The sequence below is a fragment of the Macaca fascicularis genome, chromosome 2 (genome assembly GCF_037993035.2).
Source record: "Macaca fascicularis isolate 582-1 chromosome 2, T2T-MFA8v1.1".
Taxonomy (NCBI): domain Eukaryota; kingdom Metazoa; phylum Chordata; class Mammalia; order Primates; family Cercopithecidae; genus Macaca; species Macaca fascicularis.
The window spans coordinates 109,312,740-109,328,301 of record NC_088376.1 but is presented as its reverse complement, the minus strand read 5'-3'; the positions used below and the strand labels follow the sequence as shown (position 1 = coordinate 109,328,301).

The 15,562-nt window shown below is 46.6% G+C and overlaps 1 protein-coding gene across 9 annotated transcripts; it reads right to left on the bottom strand.

Annotated features, from left to right (window-relative positions):
- Positions 1-620: 620 nt before the first annotated feature.
- Positions 621-13,265, bottom strand: CCRL2 (C-C motif chemokine receptor like 2). 9 transcript variants are annotated; one of them, XM_045384987.3, is made up of 4 exons: positions 13,119-13,265; positions 2,644-2,757; positions 2,364-2,389; positions 621-2,074 (listed from the first exon to the last, which is right to left on the bottom strand). In XM_045384987.3, the coding sequence occupies exon 4, from the start codon at positions 2,060-2,062 to the stop codon at positions 1,028-1,030; it is 1,035 nt and encodes a 344-aa protein (XP_045240922.2). In that variant the 5' UTR covers positions 2,063-2,074; positions 2,364-2,389; positions 2,644-2,757; positions 13,119-13,265; the 3' UTR covers positions 621-1,027. The 9 variants fall into 9 exon arrangements, with proteins under 9 accessions (XP_045240922.2, XP_065396572.1, XP_045240921.2 ...); XM_065540500.2 differs by lacking the exon at positions 13,119-13,265 and adding an exon at positions 2,955-3,005; XM_045384986.3 differs by lacking the exon at positions 13,119-13,265 and adding an exon at positions 2,833-2,887.
- Between the last annotated feature and the right edge of the window lie 2,297 nt (positions 13,266-15,562).

The following is a 15,562-nucleotide window of genomic DNA, read 5'->3' as shown; positions in this document are numbered from 1 at the left end:
AGGGCCAGAAGCAAGATTATAAAGAGACCAGTGAGTGTGGAGTCCAGTTCTGAACACCAGGAACAGGAAAATGGTTTTAGGATCAAGGATACATCATCCTTACAGATCTGGGGGGTCGCCGGGGAGGTAGCTCACATGTTGAGGTGACCTTCTGCTGATGTGGCAGGTGGGAGCCTGTGTTCTACTGACTCAGCCATAGAAAGGAAGTGGGACAACATTTTGTAGTTATGTGCTGGTGAGGCCTGAGGTATGTGTTATACTTAAAAGGACAAAACATTCATTTTGTTAGACATTCTAAACAGAATTTCTCATTTGCTTTTGTTAAATCCCCTAAGATTCCATAGTTTTGATAAAGTACGAGAAAACATCAGAAACCTTGGGTTAGGGGAAGCTGGGGACCTAGGGGTGTGGCGAGTGACCAAGAGAATTTAGAGAACTTCCTCAGAACAAGTTACCTTACCTCTTTTTTTCCACAGCTTCTAGCTAGCTGGTTCTTCTCATCAACTGCGAGAAAATGCACCTGAAAAATTATTCCCATGTAAATGTGCTGCTTATAATTCGGAATGTAGTTAAATTGGTTTTAAAAGCAACTTATGAATTATTTTAAAATACATTAAATAGATGTTTTAAAATACATTTATTTCATGCAGTTTGTCCCCAGCGTTTGGAGTTCGACGTTCCGGACCAAGCGTAGGCTCTGAGCAAACGCTACCAGGGCTGGAGAATCAGTTCTGCCACTTCCTACTTGTGTGATCTTAGACAAACTTCCGAGCCTCAGTTTTCTTCTCAGAGAAATGAGACTAGTCCCATCCACACTACGGACAAGTGGTTGGAGGCGAAGGAGCTCACGTTTGTAAAGGGCCTTGCACGGTGCCTGAGACAAATTCAATGCTTAGCAAATGTTAGCTCACCTTTCCCGTTTCTTCCTGTATCCGATTTTGTAAACAAGTGTGTAAAAAATTTAAGTGAAATAATGCAAAAAGATGAAAATCCATGTTTAGTCATCTTGCCTTTGGTGGATGCTAGTTTACACTTCGGTGGAACGGTCAGGTTCTTCCCTCGATGTGCCTTGTGCAAACCGCCGCCTGGGTTGACGTGGGGTGTTACTACGCCGATGGAAAAAACGGCAGAGGTATTTCCTAAATGTCCCATCAAGAAAGACATACAGGAGAGGGTTGACGCAGCAGTGGGTGGTGGCGATGAGTTTAGTGATGAGAACACTTTTGTCCAGGTTGTAGTTGCTCTTGCAGTCACTCAGGGAGAAATGTTCTTTGAAAGTGGACAGGAAAAGTGCGATATTGTAGGGCGCCCACATCAGAAGGAAGACTACCATTATGGCAAAAACAAGCTTGAAAAGGCTATACCTCTGCTCCCCGAACCTTAGTGTTTTTCTCATTTGCACATAGAGAAATGTAAAAATAAATAGGGGGAAGACAAGAACCGAAACATTCATTTTTAAAGTCAGAAAATGCTTCCAGAATGTCTCATCAGCTGGCAGGAAGGGAGTTCTGCTAAATGCACACTTGTATTTCGGGTCTTCCATCTGAGGTTTATAAACCGCAAATTCGGGCACAGTGGCCAGAATGGCTGTTACCCACGCCACGGCACTTGTGACGATGCCACAGGGCACCCTCCTCCTGACTGAGAAAAAGTTTCCCTTGTGCAAAAACACTAGGTACCTTTGCACGGTCAGAAGGCAATTGAAAAATGTCTCACTGTACAGGCCTACAAAGTACAGTCCAATGAGAATTTTACACATGGGATCGCCACCAGCGTGAGCCCAGAAGGGCAGGGTAAGCAAGAAACACAAGTTAGAAACTGCCAAGTTTAGAAGATAGATATTTTCCACGCGTTTGAGTCCTTTATATTTTACCAGGATAAGCACAACCAGGAGATTGTCCAGGACACCGACCACGAACACAGCAGAGCAGAGCGACGGCACCAGCTGGGCTGAGAGCGCCCAGGTGTCATACCTGTCACATTGCTCTGCCTCGTCGCCCTCCAGTTCACCTTCTATGAGGACATCATATTCATCCTCTGGTGCCAGCGTGTAATTGGCCATATTCAGGCTGCCCTGCGGAGAAACGGGAGATGATTTTCCCCTCCAACAGCTGTCTTATCCTGGAGGAAACAACAAACTGGACCCCAATTCAAACAGCCCCACTTTCCCTTTCTGAAGCTACATTTTAGCCAGAGGAGTTTCCTATTTCAGAAGACTGAAATAAACATTTCTTTCACGTGTGCCCACTTCCCATCTACTTGGGCACCATCCTCAATCTACTTGTCAAGCATGTAAGTGCTTAGCAGTGTTCCAGGTGCCACGGGAAATAAAGCTGGCACGACACCGTCTTTGTAGAACTTACCTTCTTTCAGCAGAAACAGGACTTGCCTACATGAACACAATATGAAAGAAAATATATCATTAAAGAGAACCAAGTACCATGGCTTGCTTTTAAGAAACGGGTGTAGATCATAATTTCTGCATGTTTAAGAAGTTTGCTCACCCCCCAAAGCAGCTTCCTGTAACAGCTGAGATGTTTTTCTCTTGAAGGGTATAAACAAATGTTTGCAAAAGTGAAACCATGCTCAGCATCAACATGGCCATGAGGGGTTAAATACATAGATGACATGCAGATGACTTACCACTGGGCCGAGCTCCTGGGGGGGAAGGGCGCAGCCTCCAGACCCAGCATCCGGGAGCTGTGGGAATGGCCCCAGACAGTGGATGGCCTCCTTTTGATCAGACTGCTCCTGACCCTGAGGGGCACGAGAAACCACTGTGGATTCCCCCGGTGGCTCTACCCCCGCCACTCACAGAGCTCAGGGACCTACTGAAATAAAGAACTCTAAAGCTTCCCCAGGCCTCCAGAGGATCTCCGAAGCGTCTGAGAGCAACCGGGAAGTAGTTCCCTCCTCCCTCTGGCCCTGTACCCCGCCTTTGATTTCCCTGTGACCTTTGACAGTCGTCTTCTGGCCGCCTGAGATAAGGGAACTGTGTCACTGCTGCTCTGAGTGATAGCAAGGAAGTGATGTCAAGGTGCTGAGACCTGCCAAGACCCTCTGGCTTGCGGCATGTGACACTCTGAGTAGGTGACAGGTACCAGCTACCGTCAGCAGAGAGGAATGTTCATGGTGACCACGAGTCCAGACCTGAGGGTCCTGATGCTCTGAGGTGGCCTCTCACCAGTGTTTACAGAAACCCACCCGCTGATTCGATATGGGGACCAGGAAGCTGCCGTGAGAGTCACAGTGTTTGGGTTTTTATTGTCATTTTTGAGGGACACTGTGTGCTTTGTCTAAAGACTGAGGCCTCAAAAGAGAATTCCAGGAAAATGGAAGCTACAGGGTGATGTCAGTTGGGAAAAGGCCAGGGGCAGAGGTGGGGCCTCAGCAGCAGCGAGCATAGGGCTGCCCCGGGTGTCAACATGGAGGAAAGCAAAGGGATTTGCAAGCAGCCGGAAGTGATTGGTGCTGGGGCTCATGGGGGAGCTGACGCCACTCTGCAAAGGAGAACCCAGAGGAGGAAAGTCCTGTGGTGACGACACAGAGGTGACATCAAGTCGCGTGGGAGAGAATGTGAGGGGGACAAGTTTAACTCCAAACTGAGGCTGGGGGCTAGGGTAGGTTTGATGCCAGAGAGAAGGAAATTGAGAGAACAGCCCAGATTTGGAATGGTGGGAGGAGGCTGTGTGGAGGGGAGGCTGTGGGAAGAGGGTGGGAGGGGAGGGCACGGTTTGGAAGAAGGATGAACTGAGAAGAGGAACTTGAAAATACTGAAAAAATCTAGATGAGCTGCTCTTGGGTCAACAACTCAGCAGCTGCGACTAACCTAATTTGGGGACCAGACCTATTTGCTTAGAATTTATATATTGATTAAATGACGTCCTTTTCACACCACAGATGTGTCTGAGGTAGGATTGAATACAAAATGTGTACCTGTCAAAATAGAAAATTAAGAAACTAGCCTGGCACTGCGGCACGTTCCTATAGTCTCAGCTGCTCAGAAGCCTGAGGTGGGAGGGTTGGTTGAGCCCAGGAGTTCGTGGCCAGCCTGGGCAACATAGTGAGACCCCGTATCTATAAACAATATAAAAATTAGCCAGATGTAGTGGCAAGTGCCTGTAATCCCAGACATTCGAGAGGCTGAGGTGGGATGATCACTTGAGCCCAGGAGTTTAAGCCTGCAGTGAGCCACGATCATGCCACTCTGCACTCCGGCCTGGGTGGCAGAGCCAGACGCTGTCCCTGGAAAAAAAAAAAAGAAAGAGGAGGAGGAGGAGGAGGAGGAGAGGCGGGGAGAGGAGGGGCAGAGAGAGAACTATTAAGAGAAAAATAAACATACAAAGAGCCCAGACAAATATGTGATTGAGCATTAAACTTAACTCCATGTGTGCCAAAAGTCAAGGCAGAAAGAGAAACACGGTGATGTTCGATGGCAGAGGGGTTGGTGCTGGCGGGAACCTAAGCTGTAAGTGCCCTTTTCTCTCTCGTGTGGGTCTCCTGTGAGTGAGTGAGTGGGGGTCACCATGCCCTGGGACACTCTTCCCACCCTCTGCAGCCTGGGATCAACAGTGGCCCCTCCTCCTGGGTCTCTCCAACTCCTGCAGCTGGGCAGGAAACTCAGGACCTTGAATGAATAGGTGCGGGCAGCTTTACTTTCCATGCTTATGGATCAGTTCCAGAAAAAGGAAGGAAAGTCAAGTCAGACTTTGAAACTTGCAAAACCCCGGGAGTACACACACTCTTCCTCATTAGTGGAGGACAAAAACAGCAGTTGGGCACCTCATGTACCACATGTCACAGAATCATGTGAGCTGTGAAATTTCCCAAGGAAAAACACAGAATAATGTGAGGTATGAAGTTTCCCAAAGAAAAATGTTTTGTAAATTCAGGATCACCCTGACTTCCTAATATTAGCATGGCCTTCACTTTCAGTATTATTTTATTTTTGCCTGATTCCCAGCATTCTGCCTATCCACATTCAGGCCATGAGGTCCTTGAAACTTCATCTACGTAGGAAGGAAGGAAGAGTTTAGAAGGCTGCAGTTGAGGGGAAAGGAAAGTTCTCTTTATCATTCTAATATCTGAAGCCATAATGGGGCCTCCTCCTTGTGAAACGACACCACATTCTGCAGCCTTGGCAAGTGGCCCACAAACCTTACTTTTGAAGGTCTGAGTTCCTCTTTATCGCTGTAATTCATCCCCAGTTTTAGTCAAAGGAACTATCACTGTATACTCTCATTCCCCACTTTGTGTAGATCAGTCATTTACTCAGCTGAATTACTCAGCTAGTATTTCTAGAGTGCCTAGCCTGTGCCCAGCTCAGTTCCAGGTGCTGGGGATGCATCAATGGACAAAACAGGCAAAAATCCTGACCTTCATGGAGCTCACATTCTACAGACAGAAACTAAGCAAGTAAATTGTAGGTTAGTAGGAGAGAAGTGCTATGGAGAAAGTGAAGCAGGGAAGGAGAGCAAGAGAGGCCAAGGTGGCTCAGGGATCACGTTTTAAATAGTGTAGTCAGAGAAAGCCTTGCTGAGAGCTGGGCGTGGTGGCTCACTCCTGTAATCCCAGCACTTTGGGAGGCTGAGGTGGGTGGATCACTTGAAGTCAGGAGTTTGAGACCAGGCTGGCCGACATGGCAAAACTCCATCTCTACTAAAAATGCAAAAATTAGCCAGGAGGGGTGGCGGCGGGTGCCTGTAATCCCAGCTACTCAGGTGGCTGAGGCAGGAGAATCACTCGAAACCAGGAGGCGGAGGTTGCAGTGAGCCGAGATCCTGCCACTGCACTTCAGCCTGGGTGACAGAGTGAGACACCATCTAAAAAAAGAGAGAGAGAGAGAGAGAAAGAGAGAGAGAGAGAAAGCCTTGCTGAGATGATGGGCACCAAAGCCACAAATGGTTAGGTCCAATAGTTCATGATCAATATCTCATTCTTTCTTGTCACTAAGTTCTTATATCAGGGAGGTGGAAAACACACACTGGGTGATAACCTTAGCAATAATTTTACCGAAGACGCAGACATTCTTCTTAATATATTGACCCTCAATAAAAAAGGCAAAGGATGTGAGGCTCCAGTTATCGATTTCTTGCCTTTCAGCTCTTCATCCACCCTTCTGTGTTCTGCCTTGTGAGTCTAGAGCTGGACCCCATACACATTTCTCCTTTGCCAGCTGCTGTAGAAGGCATAAGAGGGTCACAGTAAGAGGCAGAGTTTTTTCTTTCTGGTTCCAGGATTTGTTTTTATTTTGTTTTTGTTCTTTTGGCTGATTTGCCAGTGCTGGGTGGAGACCCTGCAGTGCCCACTGCCCAGTGAATTTTGCCAACAGCATGACAGTGGCTTCCTGCTGACTTTTGCTGGCACTCTAGTGGGTAGCTTCCCAGTAAATTTTGCTGGCACCCCAAGAGCTTCTTCCTCGCCATAGGCATGCCCACGTTCTTGGAAATGTCTCTGGTACCCCTTCGGGCAGTTTCCTGCTCACCAGCCCCAACCTGCCACAACTCAGCAAACTTCTTGGGCATCCATTGGGTTGCAGCCACACCCCCTCCAACAAGTGTGGATCAGCTGGGGAGGGAGGGCATTTTTTAGTTTGCCCCTTCCTTGGCTGCTCTGCCTTAGCTTAGAGGTCGTGGCTGCTCTCTACATCTGCCATTCCTGCATTCTTTAGAGTTCTCCTTACCCCCTTTAGTAGTTCATACCCTTTTATAAGTTAATAACTCTTTATATGTAATGTTCATTGTTCAAACTACTGGCGTGGTTTCTGTCTTGACTATATGCTGATTGATACACACATTAAATTTAGTTTAGGGAAGGGATGGGAGAATGCTAGGATGATGCCTTTTTTAGAGATCTGACTTGATCTTGAGAAATAGGTATTAGACCAAAGAGCTAAAAACAGAACTACCATTCAACCCAGCAATTCCATTACTGGGTATATACCCAGAGGAATATAAATCCTTCTACCATAAAGACACATACATGTGAACGTTCATTGTGGCACTATTCACAGTAGCAAAGACATGGAATCAACCTAAATGCCCATCAATGATAGATTAGATAAAGAAAATGTGGCACATATACACCATGGAATACTATGCAGCCATGAAAAGAACGAGATCATGTTTTTTTGTGGAAACATGAATGGAACCGGCGGCTATTATCCTTAGCAAACTAACACAGGAAGAGAAAACCAAATACCTCGTATTGTCACTTATAAGTGGGAGCTAAATGATGAGAACACATGAACTCAAAGAAGGGAACAACGGACACTGGGTCTACTTGAGATTGGAGGGTGGGAGGAGGGAGAGGAGCAGAAAAAATACCTATCGAGTACTGGGCTTAATATCTGAGTGATGACATAATTTGTACAACAAACCCCCATGACAAAAGTTTACCTATGTAACAAACCTTCACATGTACCCCAGAACCTAAAATAAAAGTCTAAAAAATTATTATGTAAATGCATGATAACAAATGTGGAAAGTTTCAAAAAAAGAAAAATAAGTATTAGAATGTTTAGACTGATGATAACTTAATCTGTCCCTTACTATGGCTTCTTCAAATACAATCTTTCTTAGATTATCAATTAATCAATCCATTATCTAATTTTTATTAGCAAATAATGTTACAGAAAATTTTTATAGAGAAAAACTATAATAGTGATAATCTCACATAATAACCATTATAAGTTTTAAATAGTACTACTTCTTAATGGGAAATGTAGAAAAACTACTTTTAGAAAACAATCAATTTTCTTCTGAATTAATTGTTTGATATTGATTAGTAGATTGAAGAGGCAAATAACGGCATATAATTTTACAGCTTCTGAGACCATCTTATCCTGCCCCAGATTTTCTTTCCTGTAGTTGGCTGATCCTTAAAATTCCACTCAGCACCCAACACATAGTAGCTGTGATACCTGGGAGGGCAGATAATACTTCTAAAATGCAACTGTGTTGATAATCCACCCTGGAAATACAGATTTTATATATAACTATTCCCTAAAGCAGTCTTTCTCAATGCATGTTCAGTTTATTCTGCAGTATACTAAAAAGTGTAGAAAAAAGGACGGGAGGCTATTGCTCATTTAAGTTTGAAAAATAGCTGGACTGAAAAATTAAAGCAAATTTCTTTACTACAGGACTTCTCAGAGCCCTTCATATGCTAATAGGGATTATGATCTTCCATGAGGAAGAAAAGTATGGAGTGTTTCCCAAAATGTTTCGAACCCCTTTTAAAATTTTCGTACAGATACTTATAGGCTAAAAGTTCAGTGAGCATATTCTGAGAAATGCTTCCTTAGACATACAAATATTACTGTGTAATTAATTAATTTAATTAGTTACTATTAGTAATTTAATTAATAATAAATAAATATTACTGTGTGGTCTAGTTCTTCCCCTGCCCAACTCTGAGGGACCGTAATTGACTGAGGGGCCCAGCTGCTGTACTCTGAGACCCATGTCTGCATTCATGCCAAGGCTGTGCCCTCCATGGGCTGCTCCCACTCCATGACCCTATTAGGGACACTATGACAGGCCCATGTCTTGAACAGGGACTCCTCTGATGGGTGCCTTTGGCACATGCTTCAGCCAAACCTCCACTTCCTTCCCCATCTCCTTCACTTGGAGTCAGACCTGCTGGCTTTCCTAGCTTCTCCTGGCTCCCTTTGCAGTCCTGCAAATGTCACAGACATTTCCCCTGTTACACTTCTTGTATGCCAGACCCCACCCTGGGTTCTGTATCTTGAAAGATTTGGACCAACATAGTCTTGGAAGGAAGGACATAATTTTCCAGAGTCTTGAGTCCTTTGCTTACCATGAAGCAATACATTTTGCCGCATCTCAATCCCTTTCTTCTTACCTCCCGTTTACCTGTGGCCTGCGTGGACCAATCCTTTTGGAACACATAAAGCCACTTAATTCCATCATATTTCCATTCTGTCATGTTTGGCTAACTCCTCAGCTCATATGACTTTTTCTATTCCTTGTTCTCTGCTTTGTGCTTCCTCTGCCCTAACCTCACCTCCCAATATTCTATTTTCTCCCATGCTTTTCCTCTGTGTCTCTGGAACCTGAATTCTGACAATCTCCCTGATATCTTTGATTTATGCCCAAAACATTCGCACCATCTCCTGTCCCTTGAGGATACTCCTTCCCTCTCACTTCTGTCTCAGATTTGGGAGTCAGAAGGTGACATCCTTGGCCTCAGTGCCACTTTTTGGCTATTAATTCCCTTCCAGATATAAAGGAGACTGCTGTGGGCTCCAGTCCTCCGACTACATCGCCCTCTGCTCCACCTCACTGCTATCATCCACTGACTGCCTGGTTGCCCCTATTTTATTCAAGACTTGTGCACATGGATAAGGGGCTACTATTCACCCCAGAGTCCCATATCATCCTGGTGGCTTAGTTGTCCATGTGGATGCCCATCTGGTGCCCAAGTCTCAGCTCATTAACTCAACTCTCTGGCCTTCGGTTTCACGCCACTAGTACCCAGCTGAGGTTTGTTACCATTGATTTACCACTGAACTCTCAAAATAAAATTGCTCACTTTTCTGATGACAACTTTTACTCCTTTGGTTTCTCTCACTCCATTTATTCTTTCTGTAATATGTGTTGTTCATCAAGCCCTCCAGCCTCTGACTATTAGCCCCTCCCACGGTCACATCCCTCTTTGTCTAGCTGAAATCCAGTAGTCTATCACTTAGTCATTCTATTGTCAACACCCTGACCTCTCTTGAAGATCCAGCCTTAGATAAATTCTCCTCTACATTTTTTCTGTGAGTGTGTGTTTCTGAGAACAGCTGTTTAAGACCACTTAGCAGCTGGGCTCAAGCCTGTAATCCCAGCACTTTAGGAGGCTGAAGCGGGCGGATTGCGAGGTCAGGAGATCGAGACCATCCTGGCTAACACGGTGAAACCTGTCTCTACTAAAAATTCAAAAAATTAGCCCGGCGTGGTGGTGGGTGCCTGTAGTCCCAGCTACTCAGGAGGCTGAGGCAGGAGAGTGGTGTGAACCCAGGAGGCGGAGCTTGCAGTGAGCCGAGATCATGCCACTGCACACCAGCCTGGGCAACACAGCAAGACTCCATCTCAAAAAAATAAAAATAAATAAATAAAACCACTTAGCAGTGGGGCTCAAGCTTGTAATGCCAGCACTTTGGGAGACCGAGGTGGGCAGATTGCTTGAGCCCAGGAGTTCAAGACCAGCTTGGGCAATATGGCAAGACCATGTCTCTACAAAATATACAAAACATAGCTGGGAGTGGTGGTGTGTGTCTGTAATCCCAGGCCCGGGAGGCTGGGGTGGGAGGATTGCTTGAGTCCAGGAGGCAGAGATTGCACTGAGCTGTGATTGTGCTACTACTACACTCCAGCCTGGGTGCCAGAGTGAGACCTTGTTTCAAAAAAATAAAAATAAATAAAACCACTTAACTACGTGGACAAGATACATCAGTAATTTAAGATCTTCAACTAACTTCCAGAGACTCTTCTAGATTCTGTGATAACTCTTCTGAGTGTGACAAGTTGTCACTTTATCCCATTTTTCCATCAACTATTTCAAGCTGCCTAAAGCTTCCAGTCTCTTCACCCCCATTCTAATGACTCACGTTTACTCTCAGGAAATGATCTCATCTTCTGCTTTTCTCAGAACTCCTCAACTCCTCAGGCCCCAACTTAAAGTGCAACTGTGGTATGTCTACATTTTTCCTCTCTCTACGGGCAGAGTTGCTGCTCTTACACTAAAGGCTAATCTCTCCCCCTGCACTCTGGATCTCATTCCATTTAACCTTCATCATTTTTTCCCACATTTTCTTTGAGTCCCAACTTTTTCCTCTCTATTAGATTATTCAGAATTTTTAAATGCTCAGATCTCTCCCTTAAATAAAGATTACAAACCCACCCTTGACCTCAAACATTGGTCTGACCAATGTCTCTTGTCCCCCTCTTCCAGGCAGCTTCATTAGTTGTCCAAACTGTGTTTCTACTTCATCACTGCTTATTCCCCACTCTACACTCTGCAGCCTGGCTTCTGCCCCCACCATTCCACTGAGATTGGTCTCACTGGGTTCACATTTGTTGTAAAATGTGGTCCCTTTATTCATCTTGTAGGTATTTAGTGCCCACTGTCTTATAAATCTTCCTTTTGCCCTTCCATATCCATTCTCCACTCTCTACCCAGCTTTATTCTGGGGGAAGCTCACCTTGTTAACAGCAGGCTCCCCTGTCTTTCGATTTTCAGTTGTGTTTGGCTGATGGAGAATTTTAGGCAGAAGATTGGAGAGCAAGGTCAGGGGAATCAGGCCCTGGCTCTCTTCTAATGGGGTCTCAGTGGGCTGATGTGTCCCTTGACATAAGGGCAGCTCTTGTCAGGCAGCTCCCTCCCCTTGCTCCATCTGGCCTTGCAATGGGAATGGTGACCTGCTCTCACTGGCACCAGGCACCACACTGTGTATTGTGGCTTCCCTATACCCTGTCCAAATCTTTGTATGGAATCCTTCATTAAACTTGCCTCAGTTGCCCTACTTAAGTGTGCCGTTTGGCTTCTGCCAAGCTCCTGAAGGACACCTCTCCCAAGTCCCAGGAACTTTGCCAGACCCTGGGGAGAAAATAGTGAACAAAGCGGAACCGTCCTCTGTCCTCATGGCACTGACGTTCTAGAGGGAGATTCAGGTGCAGAACTGATTATAATTCAGGGAGTCATGTGCCAAGCTGGGGGAGCACACAGGAGCGATGGGAGCCGTCTCAAGGGCGCCCAGCCTGGCTCAGGAGGGGCAGGGGAAAGTTCCCCAGGGAAGGTGTCACCTCAGTCAAGGATGCATGGATGGGAGCTGGCCAGGTGAGGAGTGGGCCTCTTCCCCGCCCCTCCTTTCCTCCTAATGTCTGCTTTTCAGGTTCTTGAGGGATCACTTACTTGTCTCTCAGAGATGGGGCAAGAAAAGAGAGAGTGATAGAATTCAAGGTGGTGACATTGTATTACTTATTGGCACCTGTGACTGAGTCTTAGTGAAAGAGAAAGTTGAAACCAAGTGCCAGACTATTTTAGGTTGGATTCCTGGGAATCCAGGGCTCAGGCCCTCTGAGAAGGAGGGTTGTGTGCAGCAGACTTGTAGGGAGGGTTTCCAGGAGACACAACTGGAAAGGAGAGAACAAGACAGGACCGGGCAGAGGGAAAGCTGCCCATGTGGTCACAGAGGAGGCCTCAGTTATTCCTACAAGGAATTAGGAATTGAGAGGAGGGCGCCAGGCCTCTGCAATCCGACATTAGCCAGTCATTGGCTCAGCCATCCCTGGGAAGGGGGCATTGCCTGGGCAGGCAGCTCCAGTTCCCACAAAGGGGAATAGCTGTGAGTTCCAGCACCTCTGTTTCCATCTACAGGGATGGGGGCATGGAGAGATGCATTGACTTGAAGAGGACATCTGGGCAGAGTCCTACAGCATCCACTGTACAGGAAGAGGTTCTGAATTTCCTGCAAATTTCATTTACTCTGAATGATAGAAAATGGAAACTGAAATTTCTAAAGCCACAGTGTCACAAGACCACGGAACCCACATATGGGCACACTGAAGGAGGAAGTCACGTGCACAGGAGGCGACACTGCCCACTCGCTCCCCTAAACTATGCTGCTAGGGACTCATCCATCATCACTGAAGTGTGAAGTGCCCAGTTTTCACAGGGTCAGTTGGGTTGATTTGGTCTGATATGAATAATCAGACACTGGTCTGATATGAATAATCTTAAATAATCAAGAAAAGTTTCTTTTATGAATACAGGTAAAAATTCATACACTAAGTAGCATCCTCATTCAAAAAATATTCCCTTTAGTAAAATTAAATGACACATTGCAACTGTACAGGAAAGGGTTTAGGCCTGGTCTTCAGTCTGGATGGTGAGACCCCTAAGCTGGGGGCTGTCAAGGCCCTGCTTCTTCCTGCTCACGTCTCCCCCAGACAGTCCCAGAGTCTCCACAGAGGCTCCAGAGCCTCTCCCTTCCCAGGACCCACAGCTTCCTAGCACTTGACTGGAGCCAGCTCCTACATCTGCACAGAGTCCACAGTTCCCATCTCAGTCCCACCTTCTGGAAAGGGTCTTGGAAAGGGCTCCTTCCCTACCTGGTAAACCAGGATCTTCAAACTTCAGAGGCTAGTCCTGTCCTCTCCGGAGAGCCCAGAGCTTGGGGGCAGAAGTTGTGTTTTTCTAGGGGAAGGAGGGAACATTACTTTGTATTCCTTTGCCATGAGTGGGCAGAGGAGAAGACCAGGCAGGAGTTCTGCATTGTGATTGCATCACAGGGTTCCGTGGATGTTTTTTCCTATTTTGTCTTACTCTATGTCTCTGCGACATTTGACATTGCTGACACTTCCTCTTACTCCCCAAGCCCTCTCACCTGGGCTGCTACAAAGCCCTGGATTTGGCTCTTTCTTGGCACATCTCCTCATTGTTCTTTAGGGCTCCATTTGCTGCCTGTATTCCTCGGGGTTCTGCTTGACCTATTGAGTCCACCCTACGGCATCCACTGCCTGTGACCCCAGATGTAGATCTCCACTCATTCTGCTGAGTTCAATGTCAGCACATCCAGCTTCCCCTGACACTGCCACCTGCAGGTCCCCCAGGATATCCAACTCAGCCTGTCCTGAAAACCAAACTAATTGACCCACATCCTAAAACCAGTGCTCTCCTTTTCAATGGGCCAGGACCCAAGCCTTGACCATATGCCTCTCTAAAAGTCCTGATGATCCAAGTCTTCCCTTGCAGCCTTCAGATCCATTAACTTCTCTCCACTCAGGACTTTCCTACCTTGGAAGAGGCTTCTTCTATATTCTGGAGAGAGCATTGCCAAACCTCCACCTAGGGGGTCTCCTCCATTCTTGCCTTCCTCCAATACAGTCTCCACATTGCCAGGGCCAATCCAAAGTTCAAAATAGGAATCTTCTCCCTGGCTTGAAACTCCACCCATGCCACGGGCCCACAGTCCTCAGTGCCCACAGTATGCAAGGCCATCCCCACCTGTCCTCTCCTTCCCAGGTTCCAGCCGCGTTTCTTTCTGCTCCCTTCTCACTTTCTGCTCTCAAGATGCCACTTACCATTTCCTGAAGTGGTTTTCTTCCCATGTTTTCTCACACACCGTTTCCACAGAAATTCCTGTATTCCTCTCACGTAATTCCTTGTAATTTCTCCTGTGTGAGAGAACCCACCCCACTCCATATACAAACAAGCTGGGAAAGACCGAGAAGTGCTGGAATCTCAAGACACCTTGCCAGCTGGGGGACAGGTTCTCCAGTTGTGCGCGCCCCACTGGGGAGGCTCGAGAGGGTGGTGTTCTGGCCCCTGGTGGGACTCACGATGGGCATTTGGGAAGGCAGTGGAAATGGTGGCATGATGGGAATGAGTGGGTGAAGAAAAAGAGAGTTCTTGTGGACAGCCTGAGTCTCCTGTGTTCATGCTAAGAATCCTGAATGTTTCATGAGTCTGGAGTAAGTCGCCGAAATCTGCCAGGAGCCTGTAGCAGCCCCTGACATCAAGGAGGAAGCACTAGAGCAGGGCTCCTCAACCACAGCCCTGTTGATGTTCTGGATGGATAGGTTTTTGTTGCGGGGGATTGTCCCGAGTGTTCCAGGATGTTGAGGTGCATTCCTGACCTTCACCCACTAGATGCCAGCAGCACTGTGCCCTCAGCTGGGACAACTAAAATGTCTCCAGATAACACTAGATGTCTCCTGGTGGAACCGTCCTCTGCTGAGAACTGAAACACTGGAATTGGTAACTGTGGGGTGGGGGAAGGGAAAAAGATTGGCTGGGGAGCACTGAACAGAAAAGGAATCCTATGCATCTTGAATTTGACTGAAAAATCACAGGGCTGGATTGAACATGTTAGGAAGGGTTAAATGGGTTCTAGGACAAATGCAGCTCAGGAGGGAAAAGGTTGTTTGGTTATAAAATGGTTTCATTTGTGCTGATTTAACCATGAGATATCAGAAGGCTCATTCTTTGTTCTCAGGTTTTTGCTGAGCCACACCACTTCCAACATTCTTTTATGCACTCTTTTTAAAACCTAAACATCTTATTTTCTTCTGTAATACCACTTGGCCCCACTACAAACTCGACAGTAGTTCCAAGTGGCCAGAGAATGACACTTTCGATTTATCCATTCTATAAGATCTAGACAATTTTTGTCTTAAAGTGGGCAAATGGTCTGAGGTGCCTGACGTCCAGGCATTCTTTACACATCTGTCCCTCCCTAGTCTGTGCTCCCAGGGCAACTTGTCCCAAATCCTTCTCCTTTCTCTCCTGTCTGTCCCTTCAGTCTCCACCCCAAGCTCTCAGTCCTTTGAATCCTCCTTTTCTACGGACCCATCTGACTTCTCCCCTCCTCCCCAGGCTGCTCCTCGCCAGGCCGAGCCAGGTCCCAGTTCTTCCTCAGCCTCTGCTGCCCCACCCTATAATCCTTCTATCACCTCCCCTCCTCACACCCAGTCTGGCTTACAGTTTCGTTCCGCGACTAGCCCTCCCCTACCTGCCCAACAATTTCCTTTTAGAGAGGTGACTGGAGCTAAAG

Coding starts and splice junctions, on each gene's coding strand:
- CCRL2 (XM_045384983.3), bottom strand. CDS start 2,630: ATGTCATCTATGTATTTAACCCCTCATGGCCATGTTGATGCTGAGCAT. Junction 2,075..2,504: donor ACAGGAAGCTGCTTTGGGGG/GTGAGCAAACTT, acceptor GTTTCTCCGCAG/GGCAGCCTGAATATGGCCAA.